Genomic DNA, 11,963 nt, shown 5'->3' with positions numbered 1-11,963 from the left:
TTTTTAGTGACCCCAACGGAAACTAACGCAATCAACATGTTTAATGTAACCTATAAAATACACATTAAATTACTGTAGCATCTTCATATAGTTACTTTTATTAATGAATCATAAATCATCAAAAGTAACCGATAGTAATCTCGTTTTATAATCGGTGTGACCATTTCTTGGTACTTTGAAAATTTCGGGTATTTTCTCAGCCGTGATCCTGCTGTGAAAAAAAGCTTTATTTCATCATTGGCTTTCAAGTTGCCCGGTTAAAACGTCGAAAATCTTTCTTGTGTGTTGTGCTCAGTTTTTCTCATATTTTGCATAAATAAGAGCAATGGGTGATCAGGAAAGAGGACGACGTAGGCCTTTCAGTGCTGGTGATAGTGCGCATGAGCCTGTAAGTTTCAATTATTATTTTTATTTACATATGTATCTACTACTAATGGATGTATTTTAATAAGTAAAATCGTAGAGCAGTCGCCATCCATACATAAGCGTACAAATTCAATATTTCAAACATATGCCTGTATATGTCTATAAATATATACATGTTTCTACAAATTATAAAGAAAACTAAAAGTGATCATTCTGTAAATTGAGAGCCCAACACGAAGTCTTAGTTAAACGTCAGCATAAGCAAAACGAAATACGCAAAGATGCCCGCCATGTTTAATATTAGGATGAGAAATATAGAGGGAAAGAAAAAAATCTTATGTACATACTTCTTTACGATTTTCTGTATATGTATATATATATGTATGTAAAGTGAGCATTCTGGAAATTGCGAAGCCAACACGAAGTCTAACTGTCAGCATACACAAATCAGAACAAGCAATACGTATGTATGTATATATGTAATTTTTTCATTCTCTATCTCCCATCTTAAAATTGAATATGGCGAGTATGAGGAAACAATTATGCTGACACAATGGATTGTGTAAAAATCAAGTAAAAACCCCCCAGTCGCTGTATTTATGTATGAGTAAAGATACGATTTCTTTAATATTATTTTAAATACCAAAATTATGAAAAATAAATTAGGCAGACCTTCACATCAAGATTTTTTTTTATCTTTTTAAAGACATCATTTTAGATTTCCAGAAAAGGTGTACCACGCCAAAAAAAATTATTTATTTTTTATTTGTTTGTATCAATAAAGAGGAGTAAAATACATAGTGTAAAATGTTTAAAAAACTATTGGTGTTAAAACCGTTACAAAGCAGCGTTCTAGTTAAACTTGGCCTTTTCTGGCTTTTTAAAATTAAAATTTACACAATTTAGTTTTGGTAGATCTATATTAACTTACAATCTTTTTATTTTATTGACGTAATTTGTTCAGTTAGAGACTTACGCGTGTCACGTTCGCGATTCAGAAAATGCTCATGCTCCACAATGGTTATATATATACATACATACATGTATACAAGTGTACGTACATAAAGATAAATACCGTACAAAAACCAAATCCAGGAAACTTGATATACATAAAAATACAAATAACTGTTAGATTGCATGATGAATTCGCATGAAAATGTGCTGTTGACTCAATAACTTTAAGATTGAGAAGGTGAAGCACATAGAAAAAAATAAAAGATCTTTTTCTCTTTTAAGACGATAAAATAATTCAAAATTAATGGGTTTCTGAGTATTAACTACATCAACTTAGAAACTGCGTTAGGCGTTTCTTATTACTCTGCTTTTATATTATGACCGAGAATTTTTTTAATCTATATCTATCTATAAAACTATACATATGTACATATATACAGAACAACGTATTGTCGGATTAGCGAAGTAATTATAAGCTTACCAATTTGTTTTTGCTTATAGATTGGCATAGGCAGAGAATAAGAAAGAACAGAACATAAGAAGTCTTTCTAGTATTTTGCTTTGCTCACTATTACATACAGTGCCAAACTTAGTTATTCGCACACATGTTCAGCTTTAGATTTTCTGCTCTAAATATATGTACATATATGTATTGAATTTTTTTTTAAATGTTGCCAGATAATATAATTAATTCCCAACATAATACTTGTTATTAGCATTTTTTAACATTTATTTTTAGTAATTATAAATGTAAAAGATGCAAAAAATGCAAATGTATTGCCGCACTTATGGAGGTGGAACTAAGCCAATACGTATTTCTGAATGTGCTTTAAGAAGAGTATGATGTTTTATAAAAAATTATGCGAATTACATACCAACAACAGACCAAAAAAAGAAAAACGCAGCTTTTACAAAAAGGGGAGAGAATATACCAGCGTCTATTTCGAATGCGGTAGTACCCGTGCACAAGTAAAAACATTTTAATGTGGTATATTAAAATTTTAGGTAATTTTTGTACCCGCTACCCATAGGGTAAAAGGGTTTTATAACTTCGTGCTTGCAGTAAATGTATGTATCAGGTAGAGAGCGGCATCTCCGATCCTATAAAGTATACACATATCATATCATATCACATATCGATCAGCGTTAACAGCCGAGACAATATTGTCAGGTCCGTCTGTGTGTCCGTCTATATGAGATAAACCTATAATTTTCTTTCAACAGAACTTATGTTTGCAGGCAATCGTATCCATGCATATGCATATAAATTCAATATAGACTTCTTTCTCTATATATATAAACATTCTTACATAAAAGTGTACTTGTTCTTCAAGCGGTCATTTGCTCGTTTGAGATCAAATATCAATGCAAAGAGAAACGAAGTGGAAGTTCAATGTCAGCATAAATGAAACGAAACACGCAGTGAGAGAGAAGAAAAAAATCATATAGGAGCTTAGAAAAAAATGCTTAGAAATAAAAGCTTGTACCATTTTTAAAACAACTAGCCTGATACATTTCGTGTAACACGCTCTAGTTTGTATGTATGAGTAAACATACGATTTCTTTAATATTTCAAATACCAAAATTACGAGGAACGTAATGATCATCATCAAGAAATTTGTCTTTTCATAAACGTTATTTGTGGACATCATCAGCATTTCTAGATTAACTGATTGTTGTTGTCGATCGAGAATTTGTATTTTTAGATGGTATTCGAGAATTTAGCTTTCTGTCAGTTCCATACATACATATATAAATGATGTAGACATAACAAAAACATAAATACAAACTTGGGGTTTCTCGGTAAAGGTCCACGTGGAATATATAAGTGTAAAAGTATAAAATACACAGTAAAAAGAATAAAATAAGTAAGAAAGTTACAGTCGAGAGTGCTCGACTGTGAAATACCCGCTACCCATTTTGAAAACAAGCAAAATATTCTCAACATATACAAAATAATACTAAATTTATACCAAATTGTATATTTGGTATATCGATATAGTACCACATTCAAAATATATCATAGACGGCACAATATACCAGATTGTCAGCCGAAGCAACTAACTAGTAACTAGGCGTTTTTGCCCATACAAAAGTATTTCTTTAATAACTTCCACAATTTTTATCTGATCGCAACAAAATTTTCAGCAATCATAACTACTATAGTTGTATATTCATATATACTGATATGTGGGGGCGTTATTAGATTTTTTGATATGTGGGCGTGGTAAAAATTTGAAACAATCTTGATCTGCGTGCAAACATAACAAATGCTGTCGAAAAATTGTAGCTCTATCTCTTATAGTCTCTGAGATCCAGTGTTTCATACGGACGGACATGGACTTTATAGGGTCGGAGATGCCTCCTTCTACCTGTTACTTACATTTCCTGCCGGCACAAAGTTATTATGCCTTTCTACCCTATGGGTAGCGGGTATAAAAATAACTCTGCTAAAGTTGTCCTTGATTCCCACGATGTATGCCTACATGCCGTTTTCTGACTGCTGGTTACTTAGTTTATGCTGATGCAGCGCACTTAGTTAGGAAAATATTCATATACGTCAACTTTATTAAGGATTAATGACCACTCGATGAATTTCAAAATAGATTTTCTGATTTTTTGGGTACTAGGTTTGGGTTGATTTATTATCGGACGAATGGATGCTGCTCATTTAAGCCATTAACTCAATTAGATCCACTCATTTTAATGGCATTTGATGGCTTAATATTTACCAAAAAAATTAAAAAAAATACCTCAAAGTGCGGTATGGAGTGGGCATTATAACTTTGTGCCGGCAGGAAATGTATGTAACCGGCATAAGGAGGCTACGCCGACCCTTGAAAGTATATATATAGTATATTCTTGATCAGCGTCAATAGCCGAGACGATCCGTCCTTTACAAATATGTGCATAAAATATGTTATGCTTTGATAAATAATTGTAATATGTTAATTTCTAACAATTCCGAAACAGAATGCAAAACTATTCCGAGGACAAGCGAACAGTAGCGCATCGCGCACTTTGGATCCTAGGAACGCCCCATCACCAAAAGACGATAGGCCTTCCACATCTCGTCAAGCTGCAGCTTGTGAGACAAATACACCGCGTGGACCAGCAACTGGGGGTGGAAATGGGAGCAATCGAGTTCAGAAACGTATGGATCGATTTGAAATTGTTCACACAAGACCCGTCGAAGTGGTGTCAAAGGTTGGAAAAGAAGGCGCACCGATTCAGTTATTGTCGAACTATTTTCGACTGAACACCACTCCTAAATGGCGCATTGTACACTACCATGTTGATTTATCGCCAGAGATTGAACTTCTCCGAGTACGCTGTGGCATATTATCGGATCATGCTGCAGCATTGGGAACAGGCTATCTTTTTGATGGCAAACAGTTATTTACGACAAAAAAATTTGAGCAGGATATTACAATTCTTAACGGAAAATCTAAGCAGGATATTAACTACACTATTACAATTAAGTTTGTGGGTTTTATTTCAACAGCGGAGGAGCGCTTTTTACAAGTGCTGAATTTGATATTGCGACGTTCTATGAAGGGACTTAACCTAGAGCAGGTCGGACGAAATCTATTTGATCCGCACGCAAAGGTAAACTGAATTGAATTTAAAATGTTTGTACTATTTGCTAATTGTTCGAATATAGGTATCGATGCGTGAGTTTTCCTTAGAATTATGGCCTGGTTACGAGACTTCAATACGACAGCACGAAAGAGATATTATGTTGTGTAGCGAAATCGCACATAAAGTTATGCGCACCGAAACCGTTTACGATATTCTTGTTCGCAGTTCCCAGAATCCTGCTCGGCATCAGGAGGAATTTCGCATGAACGTTTTGGGCTTAATTGTGCTCACTGATTATAACAACAAAACATATCGTATTAATGATGTTGACTTTACAAAATCACCACTTGCTACATTTAATTGCAAGGGAAGAGACATAAGCTTTGTAGAATACTATTTAACGGTAAGTATAGCGCCCTAAATAATAAGGGCGGATAACTAAATCGATTCTCGCAATTTGTCCACATCTCGTTTTTTAGAAATACAACATTCGCATTCGGGATCACAAACAACCATTGCTTGTTTCGAAGAATAAAGATAAAGCTCAAAACACGAACGCCAACGAATTGGTTATTCTCATTCCAGAGTTGTGCCGCGTTACTGGGCTCACAGATAACATGCGCTCCAACTTTCAGTAAGTTACTAAATGAACTCATTTCGGATACGATAGCTCAAATTAATTTTTACAGACTTAAACGCGCGATGGCAGATCACACACAGTTAAATCCAGCCAGACGTATCGATCGCTTGCGCACATTTAACCGAAGGTTGCAGACGACTCCCGAAAGTGTAAGGGTACTGAATGATTGGAACATGAAGTTAGATGACAATCTTGTTGAGATTCAAGGTCGTATAATTGCACCACAAAAAATCCTCTTCCTTAATAATCGGTATGTAATCAAATTACTGGACTCTTAAGAAATTTTTTTATACCCGCTACTCATAGGTTTGAAGGGTATTATAACTTTGTGCCGGCAGGATCAGCATAAATAGCCGAGACGATCTAGCCTTGTCCGTCTGTCCGTATGAAACACTGGATCTCAGAGACTATAAGAGATAGAGCTATAATTTTCGACAGCATTTGTTATGCTTGCACGCATATCAAGTTTGTTTCAAATTTTTGCCACACCCCCTTCCGCCCCCGCAAACCAAAAAAATCGAATAACACACGTAGTTTTAAAGCTAGAGCTGCGATACAATAACAATAGTAGTTATAATTCGTGAAAATTTGGTTGTGATCAGATAAAAATTGATGTTATTATAGAAATAGTTTTGTATGGGCAAAAACGCCTTCTATGTATGTGTTGTATGTATGCGTATATACATGCATGCTCGCCTCTATATTTGTATGTGTATGAATATAGGCACTGCGATAGCTCTATTGCACTATGTTGAATTTGACCCGTTTTTGTGGCCAAAATTAAAATTTTTGAAATTAACAAGATTTTTGAATGCAGGTTTCTTGTATAATGAAGGTTATTACTATAGGAAGGTTCCAATTTTGGAACGCAGTATGAATGTCCTATTTCAAATGCGTCCTGCAAATTTGGTCCAGATCGGATAATAAATATGGAGTTATTAAAGATAAAAAAAATCGCAAAGGCTTTACCACGGGCTTGTTTATTATTTTGCGAATTGTAATCTTAATAGAACAGCAAGATCAACAAGTTGTGAAAGTGTATATGGCATTTCGTTTCTCGCAAAAGCTCCTTGCTTACGCCACACTTCTAGCAGTTCTGCAATTCTGATCAAAATGTTGCTCCCTAATAATTCAAATTACGCAAAAAACCGCAAAAAATGCATAATGAGCTTACATGTTATGAATTAAGAATTGACAAATCTACAACATGTATATGGACACTCACTTAACAAATTTGAACATTTTAGTTAAAACGGTCAAATTCAACATAGGGTATTGGTAGAGTGCAAGCCCAACATGTTGTGATACTCGGGGTACTCAGGTTCAAGCCCGCTCGGGGTACAAACTTTTTTTTTTAAATCGGTTTTACAACAATTATAAATAAAAATTGTGGATGTTATTAAAGAAATACTTTTGTATGGGCAAAAACGCCTTCTATGTAGGTGTTGTATGTATGCGTATACGTATATATGTACATGCGCGCCTCTATATTTGTATCTGCATAGAGGCACTCATATTGTCATACTCAGGCCCATGATACAATTATACAAGGTAGTCTCGTCGGCAAAAAGCTGGTACCCTGTCTATGTTAGCAATGAGTGCGAGTGAAAGAGGCACAGCGTGGTAGTGTGAACGAGACGACAATGAAATGCGCATTAACCCTTAGACGATAATATTAATATTTACATAGTTTGAAGCTAATATTCATGTCTCCTTGACATATTTTTAAAATGTAAATTGTTTATGAACAATATTAATAATATATATGAGAATTCTCTAATTCTCTAAATGTTTTAATTCTATCCGTGTCTACGGCATACATTTCAAAATGTCATTTTGCATAAAGGTTAATTGCGCTACAAATTCGTCCGCAAACAACCTCTTGCGTCGAAAAACGAATGCGTACTGACGAAAGCTTTTTCCGACGGGACTACCTTGTATAATTGTATCATGCTCAGGCCTTTCTTGCACTCATTTTTAGACACTCGGCTTGTAGAATCTTGTGACTTGCCGGTGGTTGTTCTTCGTGCACCCGATCATTTTTAATACTCGGCTTGTAGACACTTGTGATTTGCCGGTGGTTGTTCTTCGAGTAACCGATCATTTTTGCACTCATGACGAAATGGCTTGTGTCTTATGAGTATCTACTCAGTGCCTGAGCAAATACTCGGGTGTTTTTTCCCCCACCCCTATTGATACTTGTGTGTGTCGCGGCTCGCGTTTATATTTTATGACTTTTGCTTTGTGACAAATGTACAAATGGTCTAGGAAAATATCAGATGGTTTTTGGTTATTTTGTAAAAATATGCAAAATACCCTTTTGCAATTATATAGGCATTTACAATAGTGTTATAAACAGGTAATAAAATTTCTGATTTTTTGGTTATACACTTACCCATAACCATCGGCACCGGCTTTATCCGAGTGCATAGAATCGCAGATCGCAAATTGCCGAGTATGCTTCGGCACTTGCACAATAAGTGTCGTGCCTTTCTTGATACTCGTACTCATGAGTATAAGCCTTTTTAGGCACCCGTACTCATGAGTACAAGCCTTTTTAGACACTTGTACTCATGAGTAGGTGTATTTTTTGATACTCATACTCATGAGTACAAGTGTATCGAAAACGCACATGAGTAACCGGTGCACCGGTTGAGTGTGTATACCCGTGCCGTTCTCTGGTTCGAATCCCGGTCGGTATCGAGAATACATAATGCATATTTTTTTGTTTTTAATATTTTGAGATCATTACCGCAATATTTTGCTTTTATTCAAAATGGGTAGAGGGGGGTATCTCACAGTCGAGCACACTCGACTGTAGCTTTCTCACTTGTTTTTGACTGCCTTGCTTGCACCTTAAAAATAAAACTACTTATCGTCTCTTACCTTTATTAGCATTTCCGCTGGGGATCAGGCCGATTGGACGCGTTATTTTCGGGATAATCAAATGTTTACTACACCCAGTCAAGGACTTGATCGCTGGGCAGTAATTGCACCACAACGAAACTCTCGAGATCTTCGCACACTGCTTCAGAATTTAAATCAAGTTGCGCGTGGCATGGGTTTTCAAATCAGAAGCCCACGCGAGTAAGTTAATTTTTTCGACTTACGAAGTCTGCCACTCACAACGAGATAAAACTTTTTCAGAACTATGATTTACGATGATCGCACGGGCAGTTACATTCAAGCCCTAGACGACTGTGCCCGCATTGATCCACAGTTAATTTTATGCCTCGTGCCAAATAACAACACCGAACGGTTTGTTTTGAAAATTCAAATTTTTATTACTGACTATATTTATACTTCCAAACAATCCCTTAGATATTCGTCGATCAAAAAGAGAGGATGCGTGGATAAAGCAATTCCTACTCAAGTGGTAACAACAAAAGCCACTCAAAGGGGAATGAGTGTCGCTACAAAAATTGCAATACAAATCAATTGCAAGCTCGGCTACACCCCATGGATGATAGATTTACCGTTGTCCGGGTTGATGACAATTGGATTTGATATAGCAAAATGTACTCGTGATCGCTCGAAGGCCTATGGAGCTTTGGTTGCTTCGATGGACCAACAACAAAACTCGACATACTTTAGTACTGTGGCTGAATGTAGCGCATACGATGTGATGGCCAACAATTTATGGCCAATGATGTTAAAGGCTCTTAGACAATATCATCGCGAGCACCAAAAGTTACCGGCCAGGATAGTATTTTATCGTGATGGTGTGAGCTCAGGTTCCCTAAAACACTTGGTTGAATATGAGGTTAAGGATATTGTAGAAAAGCTTGAAGCTGAATATCAACGCGCTGGGTCTACAACACCGCCAATGCTTGCATATATTGTGGTGTCAAGGGCGGCGAACACCCGACTCTTCACATCGTCCAAACAAAATCCACCGCCTGGAACCGTGGTTGATGATGTGATCACAATGCCCGAACGTTACGACTTTTATTTAGTGTCTCAGGCAGTTCGTCATGGGTCGGTCGCCCCCACAAGCTACAATGTAGTCCATAGCAAAATTCGATTGAGTCCCGATCAAATTCAAAAACTCACATATAAGATGTGTCATTTATATTACAATTGGTCGGGCACTACACGCGTTCCAGCAGTTTGCCAATATGCTAAAAAGCTAGCAACCCTTGTAGGGACAAACATACACGCCATTCCACAGAATGCGCTTGAGAAAAAGTTTTATTATCTTTAAGTTTAAAGTTTAATCGAAATCACAATATCTATAAGTTGAATTGAAATGGAATTTACTATTGGATATAGATTTTTATGTTTCTCCAAATAATTTCAGATGACTATTTTTGTCAAATTGCAGTTACACATTTGAATTTAGTTTTTGATTTAATAATAAAGTAGACTACCACAAAAGTAAATTGTGGCTTTCTAAAACTGTGTTATGGACATTGTCTTTAATTTATTAATGTATATTGAAAGCATAGCAGTACCAAGTAAAGCCAAGATTCAAGATCAAGGAGGGCACTTAATAGGTACTAGCGCTTAAGCAGTAATTTAATTGCCAGCCTGTTGCTTGTTGATATTCGCTTTGTAAAGACGTACGCGCTTGCGAATAAATCATCTTGGAAGAAAGAGATCGAACACAAATCTTCCCAACTTGTGTTTATCTTGCACACAATTCTATCTTTAGTCACTGGAAAGCGGTGACGGCAGCCTCTTACGGTACTTTACCAAAGATAATCAAATCTTAAGCTGTGCAGCGTTTGCCCTCGCCGTGCGCAAACGAAAGGTGGAGAATAGACAGAAACAATATTTTAACTGTAAACAAATATTGTGATCTGCCAAAATATGAATGAACAAGTGTCTGCTCACTCACAGCTTAGTAATAAGCTGTTGGACTGTGAGAGGTTGAAAAAATTAGCAAGTACACCTGCAGAATTGCGTGCCAGTTTGTCCAAAGATAGAACATAGGCAGCAGCATTTGCCACAAAACTGCGTGCCAGTTTATCCAAAAATCTTCAAAATTCAATTACAAGTACTTAATGAGTACTTTAACATTTACTAGTACAAACTATCAATCAAGATATGCAATGGCAGTGTCGAAGGCTGGAGTCATATGCTCAACGCAAAGTGCTAAGAGCGCATCAAGCTTAATCTACATTCGCTAAAAGATTTCTCATATCATGCTGCGATGATGTCTCTGCAAGAAGCAAAAAAAATCTGACAAGGCAAGAAAAACAATACAAAAGCCGAAGCCAACTAACAATATTATTAAAGGGCGTTCATCGGCCACCATACATGCGGCAGGACTTCAAAATAACCGCTTATGCAGCCTTAGCATAAGAAGTACATGCTGTTATGGAGCTGACGAGTACGTCATTCGCACGTCCAAGTTTGGAATCTCACGGATATATACAATAAACTCCCGTACATTCCGAGCTATTGTCAACATGCTATCCACACAAAACTGCAAGTTCTGGCATCATTAGCTAAGGGAAACCAAACCCTGCAGACTGGTGTTAAAAAAAAGTGATATTCATCCTAACGTGCCAAAAGATCTAATTGAGCGCACCTTTGCCGATAAGGGCCTTACAATTCTTAATATAGCAGAATCGCAGTCAATGAGAAGGATGACGACAAAACATGTTATACGTTTACCTGATGAATACCTCAAATATTGCAGAGGCACTCACAATAACTCAAATAGGTCATCATAGAGTAACAGTGACCAAATCGACATAATGCTAATAACTAAAACGCATATGCGTCCTGGAAAAAAAATATACCTACCTGGTTACGACCAATATTACGCAAATCATCTCAGTGTTACCTCAAAGAGTGGCGATGCTGTGCTAATTCGCTCGAGTATTTCACACTTCCAGACTGAGCTCATTTCATGGATGAAGTTACAAGCAGCTAGTGACATGACAAACGGTGGATGCGTCAAGGTTTCCTCCATTTACCTTGGAGTAAAGCCTACTTTGATCAGCTGTTTGCGACCTTGGGTAATAGGATCATTGCAGGCGGAGATTTCAATGCCAAACATCAGTGATGGGGCAATCAAAGATCATGCACTCGAGGAAGGAGATTGCAGGATGCCATAACAAGCAGCACATGCCGAATTCTTGCTACAGGAGACCCAACCTTCTACTCACTTCTTCACATGAGCTCTCTTCGGACCACTTACCAGTTATAGCAGATCTCACAAACACCGCAGGTTAAACAAAGGAAGCAATATATTCTTCCACATGGCAGTCGAACTGATGACTTTAGAACAGATCTAGAGAATAGAGCAAGCACTTCTACATCTCATCGGAACCCGATTAACAGAATTGGGTTATAAGAATCTTTGATTTGCAATTGCAGTTTACGAAGCTCTGGCGAATTACTAACGATAAGCGAGTTATATATAAAGTAAAGTTTTAAGGACTGGACTAAGGACTTGTTGATGCGAGCG

At 36.7% G+C, this 11,963-nt stretch overlaps 1 protein-coding gene across 1 annotated transcript; it reads left to right on the top strand.

Moving 5' to 3' along the window:
* The first annotated feature begins 226 nt into the window (after positions 1 to 226).
* LOC117565865 (protein piwi) lies at positions 227 to 9,926 on the top strand. Its single transcript, XM_034245201.2, has 8 exons — positions 227 to 388; positions 4,294 to 4,929; positions 4,985 to 5,305; positions 5,382 to 5,536; positions 5,592 to 5,792; positions 8,438 to 8,629; positions 8,690 to 8,800; positions 8,864 to 9,926. Exons 1-8 carry the CDS (start codon positions 326 to 328, stop codon positions 9,744 to 9,746), a joined length of 2,562 nt encoding a protein of 853 aa, XP_034101092.1. The 5' UTR covers positions 227 to 325; the 3' UTR covers positions 9,747 to 9,926.
* Positions 9,927 to 11,963: the final 2,037 nt, after the last annotated feature.

Source organism: Drosophila albomicans, chromosome 2L (assembly GCF_009650485.2).
Source record: "Drosophila albomicans strain 15112-1751.03 chromosome 2L, ASM965048v2, whole genome shotgun sequence".
NCBI classification, from domain to species: Eukaryota; Metazoa; Arthropoda; class Insecta; order Diptera; family Drosophilidae; genus Drosophila; species Drosophila albomicans.
The sequence above is the reverse complement of the archived record's forward strand: the minus strand, read 5'-3'. Positions and strand labels throughout refer to the sequence as shown.